The 19,064-nt window shown below is 39.6% G+C and overlaps 1 protein-coding gene across 3 annotated transcripts in view; it reads right to left on the bottom strand.

Moving 5' to 3' along the window:
- Positions 1–1,489: 1,489 nt before the first annotated feature.
- Positions 1,490–19,064, bottom strand: part of ASZ1 (ankyrin repeat, SAM and basic leucine zipper domain containing 1) — a 323,240-nt gene continuing 305,665 nt past the window's right edge. The window contains exons 14-15 of one of the 3 annotated variants that reach the window (XM_056573848.1): positions 15,939–16,046; positions 1,490–1,532 (exon numbers count right to left, since the gene is read on the bottom strand). In XM_056573848.1, coding sequence (XP_056429823.1) covers positions 1,492–1,532; positions 15,939–16,046 — 149 coding nt within the window. In that variant the 3' untranslated portion in view covers positions 1,490–1,491. Of the gene's footprint in view, positions 1,533–2,307; positions 2,334–15,759; positions 16,047–19,064 lie in introns of those variants that run through there. The other 2 variants (XM_056573849.1, XM_056573846.1) reach the window with 2 other exon arrangements.

The following is a 19,064-nucleotide window of genomic DNA, read 5'->3' as shown; positions in this document are numbered from 1 at the left end:
TATCAGCAACCTTACTATCTACAGGTGAGTTTGTAACTTGTGTGTATAATACAGCGCTTACAATTCAATTATTTTTCAGTATATTACTTTCTATACAGTGTGCATCCATAGGGGAGCACATTTATAGTAAAGCAGCAGTACAATCACATCAAACCAGACCCATCCAGCACTAGTGATCTTTTTTATTCTCTAATTTACAAATCTGTTTAACTTTCTGGCACAAGGTGAGTTTGCCAACGGAGTACCCCTTTAATGATGAAAAAAAATCTAATTTATACATCTGGAGGTATTGCACTTTTTATAGGCACCTTTTCTGCAGAACACTGTTCATCATGTTACACAATAGATAAATAGAAAACAATACATAAACTTGTGGGGGAAAAAAAGTCATAAAAGATTAGTAACTAATTTACAGCATTGTGTTTAAAATAAAAACAGTAGACCCCCACAATTAACAAGGTACACCCAAGATGGGCCATTAGGGTAATGCCCAAGATTCCTTGGTAGTTCACTCTACAATTAAATGGAATCTAATAAAGGCAATGCAGATTTCAAAACTGCTGACATTGCTAAATAGTTGTTAAGGCAAGGAGACACGTGGCACCTTTCATTTATCTGTATGTATTTAGAAACATAGAAAAATGCTTTTATTCTCTGGTGCAGAGTAGCAATGAGGTTGTTCTTATGGCCCTGAAGTGCTAAGGGCTGAAACGCCTCCTCACACGCCCCTAATCCCTATCCCTGCTTGATTGAGAGTCAGGGCTCAGCCTCCAGAGCCAAGCCCTGTTTCTGAATGTTGTTCCTGCACTGTGCATACAAATTGTGCCAGATGTAAGACTTGGAAAAGGGGTTCATGTCCATGGGGAGGCTGGGAGGAACTGTTGGCCTAAAGAATGTTTGTCCAACAGTGATTGAAAATGTATGGAAACCAATAATAATTGTACAATAATGACTTAACTTGTACACTGTATTAGCTATCCCCAAGCGGTGTCCTCAATTCTGTAGGCTTCAGAGACAAAATCTTCTTGATTCCCTGCTGACATAATGTCAACAAATGGCTTGTTTTGGATAGTGGTTACACATTTGGCACATGACACTTCATTCAATAATCGCAATCTCCTGCCCTGGAAACATATGAACTGGAAAACAATATGGAACACAACACCCAACAGTTTTTCACCATTTCTGTTGTTGTGTTTGTCATTTTAACAAAAAAAAATTAGTGCACCATTTTGTCCTGGCAAATCTGCTCCTAACAGAACCTGGTACAGATGTGAACCTAGCCTTATTGTGATATGGGAAAATTAAACCTGCCCACATACCTTAGATAGCTGTTGGTGGGGGGGGGGGGGGGATAGTTAATACCTGGCAGAAGCTTATCTTCAGGCACACAAAGAATAAAAGGCATGTTAAAATTCAATAAGCTCAATATTTTTTTTTACTCAAACATCTTCAATCTGTGAAAATTGAGAAAAAAAAGCATACATACTATTAGGTAGCAGACTTCCATTTTATGCTTATAGGCACCTTAACTGCATTATAAAAGGTTAGATTAGGTTATCTTCAAACAACGGAAGCAGTCAGGTTTCTATGGCTAGTTCATGCAGGTTAAAAATGCATCTTCGGCTGTTGAGAAGGAAGCAAAGAAGACATGGAGAGCACAAAGAAGCAGATAATATTTGGTAAAGCCCATAAGATATGTCCAGGAAATACATACTATGTTTACCTGTTATTTTGCAGAATGGCTGTGAAGGAAATCGCATAAAAGCATTTTGAGACTCCACAGATTAGATAAAACATTTTAGAGCTTACTTTCTGTAAAAGCTATTTAAAAATGACCCAAAGCAAAGGCTTCCAAAACTGCTGCCACGAGCCAGAGGACATTGTAGTCTTCAAGGAATCCAATGGCAAGACAAGTTTAAAAAGTATTTGCCTGACACATTTGCACAGATTTATCAAACTGTGTGAGAGAAAAATGAGTAATCTTCCCACTGTAACCAATCACAGCTCAGCTTTCACTTTACCAGAGCTCGTTAGCTGAGCTGTGATTGGTTGCTGTGGGAAAATCACTCCACTTTTTCTCTCACACAGTTTGATAAATCTGGGCCATTATCTTCACTTTATTCTTTTGTATACAGTTACTGAAGAGAATTCATCATTAAAGTAATGCATGTATTACAATGTCTGTTCCAGGTCAATATAATGCAAAATTTACATTAATATAGAAACATTTAACTTTATCATCTCTCACTGTAGACAGCCACCTAATTAAATTTCTTCTCTTCTTTTCCCGCTCTATCTTTGGAAGTCTAATATGTGGTATTACGTGAGACCTGTAAGATAATTGGGAGACATTGCAGTCTTAAGTATTGCCTCACCCTACTACTGCCCTATTGCTATTTAGAGCAAAAAGGTTTTCCGATACACATTTGGGATTGCGTTCAAGGGAATGTTTGGATCTGGAAGCCATTTTAAAGTGGGAGTAGTTGTTATAACTAGAAGAAATATTTCTTAATAATCATAATGGCCATTGGATGTTCAAGCCTGTTTTGTGTTGGTTGACATTGGGGTATATACACAGACTAATGATTCTCATTCCTTAACCCCTTAAGTACGCAGCCCATTTGGGCCTTAAGGACGCAGAACATTTTATTTTTATGTTTTAATTTTTTCCTCCTCGCCTTCAAAAAATCATAACTTATATTTTCATCCACAGATTAGTATGAGGGCTTGTTTTTTGCGCGACCAGTTGTCCGTTGTAATGCCATCACTCACTTTACCATAAAATGTATGGCACAACCAAAAAAATACTATTTGTGTGGGGAAATTAAAAAGAAAACCGCAATTTTGCTAATTTTGGAAGGTTTCGTTTTCACGCCGTACAATTTATGATAAAAGTGACATGTGTTCTTTATTCTGAGGGTCAATCCGATTAAAATGATATTCGTGATAACATACTTTTCTATTACTGTTGCGCTTAAAAAAAATCGCAAACTTTTAAACCAAATTAATACGTTTAAGATCCCCCTATTTTGAATACCTATAACTTTTTTCATTTTTCCGTATAAGCGGCGGTATGATGGCTCATTTTTTTGGGCCGTGATCTGTACTTTTTATTGATACCATATTTGCTTATATAACACTTTTAATACATTTTTTATAAATTTTTTTGGGAATAAAATGTTATAAAAAAGAAGCTATTTTGGTCTTTTTTTTTTTTACGTTCACGACGTTCACCATATGGTATCATTAACATTTTATTTTAATAGTTCAGATATTTATGCACGCAGCGATACCAAATATGTATATAAAGTATTTTTTTAACACTTTTTGGGGGTGAAATAGCGAAAATGGGGCAATTTACGTTTTTATTGGGGGAGGGGGTTTTTCAAATTTTTTTAACTTTTATTTTTACACTTTAATAGTCCCCATAGGGGACTATTTAAAGCACTCATTCGATTGCTAATCCTGTTCAGTGCTATGTATAGGACATAGCACTGATCAGGGTTATCGGTGATCTTCTGTTCTGGTCTGTGGGAAGGCAGATCAGAGCAGAAGACTTCCGGAAGACAGCGGAGGCAGGTGAGGGGACCTCCGGCTGATGTGCAGGATGATCGGATCGCTGCGGGTGATCCGATCATCCAATTAAGTGACCGCGATGCTGCAGATGCCGTGATCGGTATTGATCACGGCATCTGAGGGGTTAATGGCGAACATCCGCAGGATCGCGGATGTCCGCCATTACCGGCGGGTCCCTGGCTGCGATCAACAGCCGGGACCTGCCGCTCATGATCCGGGCATCGCTCCGATGCCCACGGTTAAGCTTAGGACGTAAATGTACGTCCTGGTGCGTTAAAGGGGTATTCCAGGCAAAAACGTTTTTTTTTATATATCAACTGGCTCCGGAAAGTTAAACAGATTTGTAAATTCCTTCTATTAAAAAAATCTTAATACTTCCAATAGTTATTAGCTTCTGAAGTTGAGTTTCTGTTTTCTGTCTAACTGCTTTCTGATGACTCACGTCCCGGGAGCTGTCCAGCTCCTATGGGGATATTTTCCCATCATGCAAGGGATATTCTCCCATCATGCACAGCTCCTGGGATGTGACATCATCATTGAGCAGTTAGACAGAAAACTTCAGCAGCTAATAACTATTGGAAGGATTAAGATTTTTTAATAGAAGTAATTTACAAATCTGTATAACTTTCCGGAGCCAGTTGATATATAAAAAAAAAGTTTTTGCCTGGAATACCCCTTTAACCCCTTAAGGACGCAGGACGTAAATGTACGTCCTGGTGAGGTGGTACTTAACGCACCAGGACGTACATTTACGTCCTAAGCGTAACCGCGGGCATCGGAGCGATGCCCGTGTCATGCGCGGCTGATCCCGGCTGCTAATCGCAGCCAGGGACCCGCCGGCAATGGCCGACGCCCGCGATCTCGCGGGCGTCCGCCATTAACCCCTCAGGTGCCGGGATCAATACAGATCCCGGCATCTGCGGCGGTTCGCGATTTAAATGAACGATCGGATCGCCCGCAGCGCTGCTGCGGGGATCCGATCATTCATAACGCCGCACGGAGGTCCCCTCTCCTTCCTCCGTGCGGCTCCCGGCGTCTCCTGCTCTGGTCTGTGATCGAGCAGACCAGAGCAGAAGATGACCAAAAACACTGATCTGTTCTATGTCCTATACATAGAACAGATCAGTATTAGCAATCATGGTATTGCTATGAATAGTCCCCTATGGGGACTATTCAAGTGTAAAAAAAAATGTAAAAAAATGTAAAAGTAAAAAAAAAGTGAAAAATCCCCTCCCCCAATAAAAAAGTAAAACGTCCGTTTTTTCCTATTTTACCCCCAAAAAGCGTAAAAAACATTTTTTATAGACATATTTGGTATCGCCGCGTGCGTAAATGTCCGAACTATTAAAATAAAATGTTAATGATCCCGTACGGTGAACGGCGTGAACGAAAAAAAATAAAAAAAAGTCCAAAATTCCTACTTTTTTAATACATTTTATAAAAAAAAAATTATTAAAAATGTATTAAAAGTTTTTTATATGCAAATGTGGTATCAAAAAAAAGTACAGATCATGGCGCAAAAAATGAGCCCCCATACCGCCACTTATACGGAAAAATAAAAAAGTTAGAGGTCATCAAAATAAAGGGATTGTAAACGTACTAATTTGGTTAAAAAGTTTGTGATTTTTTTTAAGCGCAACAATAATACAAAAGTATATAATAATGGGTATCATTTTAATCGTATTGACCCTCAGAATAAAGAACACACGTCACTTTTACCATAAATTGTACGGCGTGAAAACAAAACCTTCCAAAATTAGCAAAATTGCGTTTTTCGTTTTAATTTCCCCACAAAAATAGTGTTTTTTGGTTGCGCCATACATTTTATGATATAATGAGTTATGTCATTACAAAGGACAACTGGTCGCGCAAAAAACAAGCCCTCATACTAGTCTGTGGATGAAAATATAAAAGAGTTATGATTTTTAGAAGGCGAGGAGGAAAAAATGAAAACGTAAAAATTAAATTGTCTGAGTCCTTAAGGCCAAAATGGGCTGAGTCCTTAAGGGGTTAAGTACCGCATCATCAGGACGTACATTTATGTCCTTCGTCGTTAAGGGGTTAAAGTGGTACTCCACTGGAATTTTTTTTTTTTTTAAATCAACTGGTGCCAGAAAGTTAAACAGATTTGTAGATTACTTCTGTTTAAAAATCTTAACCCTTCCAATACTTATCAGCTGCTGTATGTGCCAGAGGAAGTTCTTTTATATTTGAATTTCCTTTCTGTCTGACCACAGAGCTCTCTACTGACATCTCTGTCCATTTTAGGAACTGTCCAGAGTAGGAGCAAATCCCCATAGCAAACCAATCCTGCTCCGGACAGTTCCTAAAATAGACAGAGGTGTCAGCAGATAGCACTGTGGTCAGACAGTAAGGAAATTAAAAAATAAAAGAACTTACTGTGGAGCATACAGCAGCTGATAAGTACTGGAAGCATCATTTTTTTTTAAATAGAAGTAATTTACAAATCTGTTTAACTTTTTGGCACAAGCGGATTAAAAAATGTTCCCCTTTTAATATACACCTCTGACAGTCTGACGGGCCTCCTATGTCTTTTGTTTTGGTCAGAGAGGAAACATTGCAAATGTGCCAGAACCTGATGAAATCCTATGCCAGTAGCTCATTGAATGAAACGTAGAGCGTTTTTAACTACTGTCTAACATGGGCCAATAGAGAATACTGACTACAGTAACCAAACTGAAGCCAGAAAATATTGACAAAGTTGTAAAAGCCTGCAGAATTTTACGGTTTGCTTTGAGCCTCATATGGTAAGACTTAGAAAGCCTAGATCGAGCTGACCCACAATTTAGTATTGGTGATTAGGATTGGTTAGTTTCTAAGAAAATAATGTGATCTCCACAGTGCAATCATGGGGTCCCGATCAGCCTGAAATCATGGCCAGAGGTCCCTTACCATTGCCTATAGAAGCAGTGTCGATAACACTGATTAATTCTATGGCATAGCATTGAACAATGTTTGCAATTGAAAGATGGCATGTAATAGTCCCCTAAGGGGACTAAAAATAAATGTGAATAAGCCGCTTCCGGAATAAAAGTTAAAATCACCCCTGTTTACACCCCCATTTCATTGTTCAAATAAAGTAATAAAACAAACATATTTGGTATTGCAGTGTGCATAAATGTCCCACTTATTTAAATATAATGTAAATTAAACCACTCAGTGAATGCCATTGAAGTTAAAATACTGAAGTCTAGAATTGCACTTGTTGGATTATTTATTGAGGAGCTCTCATACAGCCCCTTATACAGAAAAATGAAAGTGTTATGGAGTCAGAAGAGAACAACTTTAAGCATACTCTTATTCTTACAAAAAGCTATAAGTAGTTAAATGAAAGAAAACCTATACCATTGGGTATCATAATTGTATTAACCTACAAAAAAGGGTAACATGTCATTTTAACCATAAAATCCCAAAAGAGTTGCAAAAAATTATATATATATATATATATATATTTTTTTTTTTTTACAAAATTTTGCCCCACAAACACTTGTTTGCAAAGTAAAGTTGGCCCCTGCATAAAACAATCCCTCAAATGTCCCTGTAGATGGAATATTGAAAGAGTTATAGCTACTAGAAAGGAGGGGGAAAGAAAAAAAAAAGAAATGAAAAATCGATGTGTTAAAGGGAAGGTGTTTAAAATATGTTTTTCTTTTATGTAAATTTTTGGAAAAACTAATAAATATGGACAGTGCTTATTAACCCCTTAAACCAGGGTTTTTGCATTTTCGTTTTTTCCTCCTTACCTTTAAAAAATCATAACTCTTTCAATTTTGCACGTGAAAATCCATATGATGGCTTATTTTTTGCGCCACCAATTCTACTTTGTAATGACATCAGTCATTTTACCCAAAAATCTACGGCGAAACGTAAAAAAAAAAATAATTGTGAGACAAAATTGCAAAAAAAAACACGCCATTTTATAACTTTTGGGGGCTTCAGTTTCTACGTAGTACATTTTTCGGTAAAAATGATACCTTCCCTTTATTCTGTAGGTCCATATGATTAAAATGATACCCTACTTATATAGGTTTGATTTTTCGTACTTATGAAAAAAATCATAACTACATGCAGGAAAATTTATACGTTTAAAATTGTCATCTTCTGACCCCTATAACTTTTTTATTTTTCAGCGTATGGGCCGGTATGAGGGCACATTTTTGGCGTCGTGATCTGAAGTTTTTAGCGGTACCATTTTTGTACTGATTTGACTTTCTGATCACTTTTTATTCATTTTTTTCATGATATAGAAAGTGACTAAAAATACGCTATTGGACTCTTGGACTACGGAATTTTTTTGCGCGTACGCCATTGACCGTGCGGTTTAATTAACGATATATTTTTAAAATTCGGACATTTCTGCACGCAGCTATACCACATATGTTTATTTTTATTTACACTTTTTTTTTATGGGAAAAGGGGGGTGATTCAAACTTTTATTAGGACTCAGGGTTTTTCCGTTTTTGCACTTTCGTTTTTTCCTCCTTACCTTTTAAAAATCATAACCCTTTCAATTTTCCACCTAAAAATCCATATTATGGCTTATTTTTTGCGTCACCAATTCTACTTTGCAGTGACATCAGTCATTTTACCCAAAAATTCACGACGAAACGGAAAAAAAAATAATTGTGCGACAAAATCGAAGAAAAAATGCCATTTTGTAACTTTTGGGGGCTTCCATTTCTACGCAGTGCATATTTCGTTAAAAATGACCCCTTATTATTCTGTAGGTCCATACGGTTAAAATGATACCCTACTTATACAGGTTTGATTTTGTCGTACTTCTGGAAAAAATCATAACAAAATCATAATGTCATCTTCTGACCCCTATAACTTTTTTATTTTTCCACATACAGGGCGGTATGAGGGCTCATTTTTTGCGCAGTGTTCTGAAGTTTTTTGTAGGATTTTTGTTTTGATCGGACTTTTTGATCACTTTTTATTCATTATTTAATGGTATAAAAAGTGACCAAAATACGCTTTTTTGGACTTTGGAATTTTTTTGCGCATACGCCATTGACCGTGCGGTATAATTAATGATATATTTTTATAGTTTGGACATTTACGCACGTGGCGATATCAAATATGTTTATTTTTATTTACACTGTTTTATTTTTTTTTTTATGGGAAAAGGCGGGTGATTCAAACTTTTATTAGGGAAGGGGTTAAATGACCTTTATTAACACTTTTTTTTTTGCAGTGTTATAGCTCCCATAGGGACCTATAACACTGCACACATTGATCTCTTATCCTGATCACAGACATGCATTAACACGCCTGTGATCAGTGTTATCGGCGCTTGACTGCTTCTGCCTGGATCTCAGGCACGGAGCAGTCATTCGTCGATCGGACACCGAGGAGGCAGGTAAGGGCCCTCCCATTGTCCTGCAAGTTGTTCGGGACGCCGTGATTTCACCGCGGCGGTCCCGAACAGCCAGACTGACTAGCCGGGATACTTTCACTTTCGCTTTAGAAGCGGCGGTCAGCTTTGACCGCCGCTTCTAAAGGGTTAATATCGCACATCGCCGCGATCGGCGATGTGTGGTATTAGCCGCGGGTCCCGGACGTTGATGAGCGCCGGGACCGACGCGATGCGGGGTCGCAGCGCGACCCAGCTTCATATCGCGGGAGCCGGCGCAGGACGTAAATATACGTCCTGCGTCATTAAAGGGTTAAATGATCTTCACTTTTCTTTTTTTGCAATGTTATAGCTCCCATAGGGACCTATAACTGCACACACTGATCTTTTACATTGTTCAATGGTTTCTCATAGGAAACCATTGATCAATGATTCTGCCGCTTGACTGCTCATGCCTGGATCTCAGGCACTGAGCAGTCATTCGGCGATCGGACACCAGGAGGCAAGGTAAGGGACCCTCCTGCTGTGTCACAGCTGTTCGGGATGCCGCGATTTCGCCACTGCGATCCCGAACAGCCCCCTGAGCTAGCCGGCAACGTTTTAGTTTCACTTTAGACGCATCTAAAGGGTTAATAGCGCACGGCACCACGATCAGTACCGCGCGCTATTAGCCACGGGTCCCGGGCCTAACCCGCTATGGCCCCGCGTTATAGAACGGGAATGGACTTAGGACGTATCGGTACGTCCTTGGTCCTTAACAGGTTAAGCTTAACCACTTAAGGACCCAGGCTTTTTCCGTTTTTTCATTTTCAATTTTTCCTCCTTCACTTTAAAAAATCATAACTCTTTAAAATTTTCACCTAAAATTCTATATGATGGCTTATTTTTTTGCGTCACTAATTCTACTTTGTAATGACATTAGTCATTTTACCCAAAAATCTACAATGAAACGGGAAAAAAAATCAATGTGCGACAAAATTGATGAAAAAATACTATTTTGTAAGTTTTGGGGGCTTCCGTTTTTATGCAGTACATTTTTCGGCAAAAATTATAACTTATCTTTATTCTGTAGGTCCATATGGTTAAAATGATACCCTACTTGTATAGGTTTGATTTTGTATCACTTCAGAAAAAAATCATGAATACATGCAGGAAAATTTATACATTTAAAATGGTCATCTTCTGACCCCTATAACTTTTTTATTTTTCTGTGTTCAGGGGGCTATGAGGGCTCATTTTTTGCGCCGTCATCTGAAGTTTTTAGCGGTACCATTTTTGTTCTGATCAGACTTTTTGATCACTTCTTAGTGGTATAAAAAGTGATCAAAAATGCGCTATTTTGGACTTTGGAATTTTTTTGCGCGTCTGCCATTGAACGTGCGGTTTAAAAAGCGATATATTTTTATAATTCGGACATTTCTGCACGCAGCGATACCACATATGTTTATTTTTATTTACACTGTGTTTTTTTTATTCTTGGAAATGCCGGGTGATTCAAATTTTTATTAGGGGAAGGGATAATTGAAAGGGTTAATGATTTTTTTTTTTACACTTTTCTAACGCCATATTATAGCTCCTATAGGGGGCTATAACATTGCATTAACTGATCTTTTACACTGATTGATCCAGGAATGGATCAATCAGTGTTTTCGGCGATTGAATGCTCAAGCCTGGATCTCAGGCTTGAAGCATTCATTCGGCGATCGGAGAGCACAGGAGAATGTAAGACGACCTCCTCCTGTGCTACAGCTGTTTGGGATGCCGCGATTATACCGCGGCGATCCCGAACAGCTCCCTGAGCTAACTGGCAACTTTCACTTTTGTTTTTACCCGCGAGGCTCAGCTTTGAGCGCGCGGCTAAAGGGCTAATAGCACACGGCACCGCGATCAGTGCGCGCGCTATTAGAGGCGGGTCCCGGCTTCACTATGACGCCGGGCCTGCCGCGATATGATGCGGGGTCAACGTGTGACCCCGCGTTATATCGCAGGACCGGGACCCAGGACGTACCCATACGTCCTTGGTCCTTAACCCCTTAAGGACTCAGCCCATTTTGGCCTTAAGGACTCAGACAATTTAATTTTTACGTTTTCATTTTTTCCTCCTCGCCTTCTAAAAATCATAACTCTTTTATATTTTCATCCACAGACTAGTATGAGGGCTTGTTTTTTGCGCGACCAGTTGTCCTTTGTAATGACATCACTCATTATATCATAAAATGTATGGCGCAACCAAAAAACACAATTTTTGTGGGGAAATTAAACCGAAAAATGCAATTTTGCTAATTTTGGAAGGTTTCGTTTTCACGCCGTACAATTTATGGTAAAAATGACATGTGTTCTTTATTCTGAGGGTCAATACGATTAAAATGATACCCATTATTACATACTTTTATATTATTGTTGCGCTTAAAAAAAAATCACAAACTTTTTAACCAAATTAGTACGTTTATAATCCCTTTATTTTGATGACCTATAACTTTTTTATTTTTCCGTATAAGCGGCGGTATGGGGACTCATTTTTTGCGCCATGATCTGTACTTTGTTTTGATACCACATTTGCATATAAAAAACTTTTAATACATTTTTTATAATTTTTTTTTTAATAAAATGTATTAAAAAAGTAGGAATTTTGGACTTTTCTTTTTTTTTCGGCGATACCAAATAGGTCTATAAAAAAAATTTGTTTACGCTTTTTGGGGGTAAAATAGGAAAAAAACGGACGTTTTACTTTTTTATTGGGGGAGGGGATTTTTCACTTTTTTTTTACTTTTACTTTTACATTTTTTTTTACACTTGAATAGTCCCCATAGGGGACTATTCATAGCAATACCATGATTGCTAATACTGATCTGTTCTATGTATAGGACATAGAACAGATCAGTGTTTTCGATCATCTTCTGCTCTGGTCTGCTCGATCACAGACCAGAGCAGGAGACGCCGGGAGCCGCACGGAGGAAGGAGAGGGGACCTCCGTGCGGCGTTATGAATGATCGGATCCCCGCAGCAGCGCTGCGGGCGATCCGATCATTCATTGAAATCGCGCACTGCCGCAGATGCCGGGATCTGTATTGATCCCGGCACCTGAGGGGTTAATGGCGGACACCCGCGAGATCGCGGGCGTCGGCCATTGCCGGCGGGTCCCTGGCTGCGATCAGCAGCCGAGATCAGCCGCGCATGACACGGGCATCGCTCCGATGCCCGCGGTTATGCTCAGGACGTAAATGTACGTCCTGGTGCGTTAAGTACCACCGCACCAGGACGTACATTTACGTCCTGCGTCCTTAAGGGGTTAAGAGGTTAGAGAAGTACTTTGGTGGAAAACTTTTTTTATTTTTTTTTTTATCAACTGGTGCCAGAAAGTTAGACAGATTTGTAAATTACTTCTATTAAAAAATCTTAATCCTTCCAGTACTTATTAGCTGCTGAATACTACAGAGGAAATTATTTTCCTTTTGGAACACAGTGCTCTCTGCTGACATCCCGAGCACAGTGCTCTCTGCTGACATCTCTGTCCATTTTAGGAACTGTCCAGAGCAGCATGTGTTTGCTATGGGGATTTTCTCCTATTCTGGACAGTTCTTAAAATGGACAGAGGTGTCAGCAGAGAGCACTGTGCTCGAGGTGTCAGCAGAGAGCACTGTGCTCGTGATGTCAGCAGGGAGCTCTGTGTTCCAAAATGAAAATAATTTAATCTGTTGAATTCAGCAGCTAATGGAAGGATTAAGATTTTTTTTATAGAAGTAATTTAGAAATCTGTTTAACTTTCTGGTACCAGTTGATGAAGTTGATTAAAAAAAAAAAGCAGCATAGACACTGAGCAGTCCGAAAGCGGAATAGTCAAGAAGCAGTTCTTCCAAGAGGTCGGCAACCAACTTGCTTTGTCAGTCTACTCTGTAGCATATGAGTTGCTTCTCAATTTGGGGACACATGAGGAGAGGCCCACCAGGGAACTCTTGTAGTGGACCCCCTGCAGAATCTGTCCATGCAACAATGCACTTACATGTATTATAAAAGTTAAATTATTAAGTAAAAATACAGTCATGGCTGTAAATATTGGCACCCGTGAATTTTTTACAAGGTTACAAGTCAATCTCCAGAGATCTAGATTTGCCTTTGTCCACAGTGTGCAACATTATCTAAAAGTTTGCATGGCACCGTAGCTAATCTCCCTGGGCGTGGACAGTAGAGAAAAATTGATGAAAGGTGTCTATGCAGGTTAGTCCGGATGGTGGATAAGCAGCCCCAAACAAGTTCCAAAGATATTCAAGCTGTCCTGCAGGCTCAGGGAGCATCAGGGTAAGCACAAACTATCAGTCAACATTTAAATGAAATGAAACCCTATGGCAGGAGACCCAGGAGGACCCCACTGCTGACACAGACATAAAAAAGCAAGACTACATTTTGCCAAAATTAACTTGGGTAAGCCAAAATCCTTCTGGAAAAACATCTTGTGGTAAGATGAGGCCAAGATAGAGAATTTTTGGTAAAGCACATCATTCTACTGTTTACTGGAAATGGAATGAGGCCTACAAAGAAAAGAACACAGTACCTACAGTGAAATATGGTGGAGGTTCAATGATGTTTTGGGGTTGTTTTGCTGCCTCTGGCACTGGGTGCCTAAAATGTGTGCGAAGCATCATGAAATCTGAGGATTACCAACGGATTTTGGGTTGAACTGTACAGCGAAGTGTCAGAAAGTTGGGTTTGCGTCCGAGATCTTGGGTCTTCCAGCAGGACAATGACCCCAAACATATGTCAAAAAGCACCCATAAATGGATGGCAACAAATCACTGGAGAGTTCTGAAGTGGCCAGGAATGAGTCCAGATCTAAATCCCGTTGAACATCTGTGGAGAGATCTTAAAATTGCTGTTGGGAAAAGGCACCTTCCAATAAGAGAGACCTGGAGCAGTTTGCAAAGGAAGAGTGGTCCAACTTTCCGGCTGAGGTGTAAGAATCTTATTGATGGTTATAGGAAGCGACTGATTTCAGTTATTTTTAACAAGGGGTGTGCAACCAAATATTAAGTTAAGGGTGGCAATAATTTTGTCCAGACCAATTTTGGAGTTTGGTGTGACATTATGTCCAATTTGCTTTTTTTTCCTCCCTTTTTTGGTTTAGTTCCAATATACACAAAGGGAATAAACATGTGTATAGCAAAACGTGTTCATTGAAATCCTTTTCTGTGAGAAATACTTAATTTTATTGAAAAATTTCAGGGGTGCCAACATTTACGGCCATGACTGTACATACAAGTGGTACTAAAAAAAGAAAATACATGTCATGGCGCAAAAAAATTAGCCCTCACACAGCCCCCTAAATAGAAAAATGTTATAGGTGGTCAAAATAGGGTGATTATAAACATACCATATTTATGCGTGTTATACGCCAATAAACTCTTCTGGCCCCGCAACAGCCGCTGCGGTTTAATGACTTACAGTGGCGGCTTTAAATCATGTAACCGCAGCGGCTTCTCGGGGCCAGAGTTCGCTGCTCACTTCCCTCCACATCCCCGGATTTCATATTTACATGTCCAGGGGCGTGCTCCTGCAGGCACCGGCGGCATCCTGTGCTGTCGCTGTGTGCTGACGAGTCATGTCCCCAACGCAATGTCATTCGTCATTGCACAGCGACAGCACAGGACGCCGCATGAGCCTGCAGGAGCTTGCCCCTGGACAGGTAAATATAAAAGCCAGGGATGGGGTGGAAATCAGGCGGTGGCTTTTGCAAGGCCAGAGTTTTTCGGGGTATACACACACTTACACCCTCATTTTAACAAGGATATTTGGGTAAAAAAAACCTTTACTAAAAATTTCCTTGGAAAAATTAGGGTGCATGTTATAGGCCAGTGCGTGGTATACCCCGATAAATACGGTACTGATTTTGTTAAAAAAAAGGTTTGCGATATATTTTTTAAGGCAGTAGTATACACCCAGTTCCAAATTATTATGCAAATATTTATCTAATTTACCTAAATAATTGATGTAAATAACAGTCAGCATAATTCTCATGTTATCAACTATTAAGAGTACAATTCAAATTTTACTGAACAAACCTCCTAATGATAACAGTATTATTTTTTAATATAAAAAACTTACTGTGCGTAATAAATTAGAACAGTGCATTGTAAGTTTCTAAACACTTTACAGGTTGTAAAGAACTGAAAATTGTCATTTGTTGTGTTTGCAGCATATTTACTGAAATCAAAAGCTATTTCAATCAAACTTTTAACAACATTACCTGTACCTGTACACCCCGAGTCCGCTCCCTTTCTATAACGCGGGCCACGGCGCACGCTATTAACCCTTTAGACTAGGCGTTCAAAGTTGAGCGCAGAGTCTAAAGTGAAACTAAGCTACCCCGAACAGCTGTAGGACACGAGGGGGGTCCCCCTACCTGTCTCCTGGTGTCCGATCGCCGAATGACTGCTCAGTGCCTGAGATCCAGGCATAAGCAGTCAAGCGGCATAATCATTGATCTAGGTTATCCTATGGGATAACAAAGATCAATGTAAAAGATCAGTGTGAGCAGTATTATAGCCCCCTATGGGAGCTATAACATTGCAAATAGAATAGTGAAAAAAAAAAAGTTAAGATCATTTAACCCTTTCCCTAATAAAAGTTTGAATCACCCCACTTTTCCCATTTAAAAAAAAAAAAAAAAACTGTAAATAAAAATATCTGGTATTGCGGCATGCAGAAATGTCCGAATTATAAAAATATATTGAATACAAAATCTTTATTGAATACAAAAACACAGATATGGAATAGATAAGACATCATAGACATCTAAAAACAATTAAAATGCTCAAAAGATGAGCAAAACCACAACAACATGTCCAACCTGTCCTGCAAAGATTACAAAATATAAAGCTGTTACTCCAGGTTGCCCATTATCAAATAATACTAGTACACAAACAGTTAATATACATAGATACCCAAGTGCATGAGAAAAGCAACACAATAAGTAATATTGATGGCAAACCACAGACGGAGGAGAAGCTAGGTACAGGTGCAGGAAAGGACAGCCGGGACCCCAAGCGTTCCGTCACTCCATGGTGACTTCCTCCTCTGGTATTGGGACATCCGTATCCTACAGAATAAAGATAAAGGTCTCATTTTTAACAAAAAGTGCGCTGTGCAGAAACGGAAGCCCCCAAAAGTTTAGAAATTGTTTGTTTTTTTCACCCCACAAAAGTTTTTTTGTCATTACAAAAAGTACGATTGATGATGCAAAAATCAAGCCCTTATCTGGGTCTGTAGGTGCAAAATTAAAAGTGTGATTTTTATACCGAGAGGAGGAAAAAATAAAAAAGTGCAAAAACGAAAATTGGCATGGTCCTTAAGTCCAAAATGGGCTGAATCCTTAAAGCGGTGCTCCGACGCTTATACATCTTATCCCCATTCCGAAGCATAGGGGATAAGATGCATGATCGCTGGGGTCCCGCCGCTTGGGACCCCAGTGATCTTGCACGCCGCACCCCGTTATAATCAGTCCCCGGAGCGTGTTCGCTCCAGGTCTGATTACTGTCGATCATGGGGCCGGAGCATTGTGACATCAAGGCTCCGCCCCCGTGTGACATCACACTCCGCTCCCTCAATGCAAGCCTATGGGAGGAGACATGACAGCTGTCATGCCCCCTCCCATAGGCTTGCATTGAGGGGGCGGAGCGTGACATCACACGGGGGCGAAGCTGTGACGTCACAATGCTCCGGCCCTGTGATCGACAGTAATCAGACCCGGAGCGAACAAGCTCCGGGGACTGATTATAACGGGGTGCGGCGTGCAAGATCACTGGGGTCCCCAGCGGCGGGACCCCCGCGATCAGGCATCTTATCCCCTATCCTTTGGATAGGGGATAAGATGTCTAAGCGCCGGAGTACCCCTTTAAGGGGTTAATAAATTATATTTTTTATTGATACAATTGACATTTTAATCCTTGAGCCACAATATCAGTTTGAACTTATTTGTATTCACTTTCAACGCTTGTCGCTTTAACTATAACCCAAATGCAAGTCTTCCTGAGCATTCAGAGGTTAATAAATAGAGCCTAACATTATGTGACTATAGCCTATTTAGCATCAATAAAATATTACTCAAAGACTATAGAGATGACTATACTGTATGGTAATTTACTTATTCAAACTGAGAATACACTGTCACACAAATATTTTAGTATAATTTTAATATTACATAAAGACAACCTTAGTAAACACAAAATAATCCAGTTCAATCCAGATGCGTGCAAGTAGATCCTTGGATATGGACTCCAATGTGCAATATTTTTAAATAATTTCTGGTGTGGCCCATCCAACGTTTCGGTACAGTTTATTTCAGGTATTGGCAAACATCCAAATGGAAATGTGGAGGGTGCACCATCTTGCCGATAGAAAACATTTGACAGTTCTTCCTACATCTGTGGCATAATAAAGGAGCGTAGACTTTGAGTACCCCATGTGGCTCTCGTGCTCTAAGCCCTAAAATTATAATGTTCTGGTGATTGGCCTTCGCAGTGAGGGAAAAGGTAGCCTCATTGATGAACAACCACCTGTCAGCGAATTCATCCTCTTCCATTTTGCCCTGCAAGTCATGGCAGTTTGGTTTGTAGTTTGGTTTCAGCATCTAAAGATGTAATCTGCATGGCTTACAGCGCAGATGTTTTTGCAACACATATCATACTGTGGTTTGCGTCACCTGTAGTTCGATACTAGTCGACCCGGTTCACGATCTATTGCAAAGTCTTTGGGTGGCCTAGACCTTTGCCATGCCAAACATTGATGGGTTGCAATTGCTTCAAATTTAACAAACTTATTCTAAATGTTTTGCTGTACTACCACAATACAGACCCTGTTCTTGCAAAATCCAAAATGCAAAAAGCTATGTCTTGAATCAACATCACCATTTTATGTCATACTATGTAAACACATTTCAAATTTGGAAAATTCTTTAACAATAATATCCCCATACTGAGCCCTTACAGCATGTATATACTGGAGACACAAAAAGAATGCCGTTAGGTAGGTCCTCTCCCACATACTCATGGGACAAACGAGGATCATCTACCAAAAAGAGATTTCTAATAAATTTTACTCCATGTCCACACCAAAGGTTAACGTTAGATTAAGCAGTTTTCCCCAACCAGTGTCCCTCCAGCTGTTGCAAAAAGCTACAACTTCCACTTTTTGGGGAACACTGAGGTAGAGGGGAAGGGATTTTCTCTGAGAAGGTGAGGAACTAAGACCATACCCTCCTAGCCAGTCTTGAGGGAAGTAAGAATATATGCAGCAAGTTTGTCACACTCCCGTAGGAGCCAGGAAGTGCACCCATAAGCATATTGGCTGTATTGCTGAGATCCAGATCTATAGGCCATTTGAGAAGGTAAAAAAGTAATTGAACACGTTAGGGGCGGCAAGACGACCTTGGGTGGAAACCTCTCCACCTTATCCAGACTATATTTCGGGTGATAGATTTTTAGTCCACAATAAATTAAGCGCAGCTGCTTTTTTCTTTGAGAAGGCCAATAGAAAACCCATTTTCAATTAAATGTTTGATTAGCCATCTTGTCTAAACATATCTTTTTTAGATAAAAAAAAAATCTATGCTAGATTTCTGGTATAAGACAATTAAAATAACATTCACCTAGTTTTAAATTACAGATGTAGTTTGAAAACAGACCACAAGGTGGAAACAGCACAAGAGGTTCATAGTAAGTTTTCTATTACTGAAATATGCCAGGTGGTAACCGAGACAATAGCTCACTGCAGACTCCGGATTCAAAGCAGGAAACTATATAATACAAGGCTACTATAGAATTGTGAAAATTAATTAACAAACCTGAATACAAACATTCTAAACAAAATATAAGGACAATTTTCAGCCCATAATTTTTAATGTAAAACAATGCCATGAACACAAGGGGTTTAAGAATAGATATGCACAGCGGAGCAACATTTCCACAAACCGAATTGATACCAAGCTGTCCCAATCCAAATGGCTCTGTGACAGCCTGGACCACTGGGCCCGATAGCCAGTCTGGGCCTGGTTGCAGTAGAGGAGACAGAATAACACACTATAGTCACATACTCATCCATTGGCAGCCATGGACAGAAG

This window comes from Hyla sarda, chromosome 4 (genome assembly GCF_029499605.1).
Source record: "Hyla sarda isolate aHylSar1 chromosome 4, aHylSar1.hap1, whole genome shotgun sequence".
Classification (NCBI taxonomy): domain Eukaryota; kingdom Metazoa; phylum Chordata; class Amphibia; order Anura; family Hylidae; genus Hyla; species Hyla sarda.
This window is presented reverse-complemented; position numbering and strand designations above follow the sequence as displayed.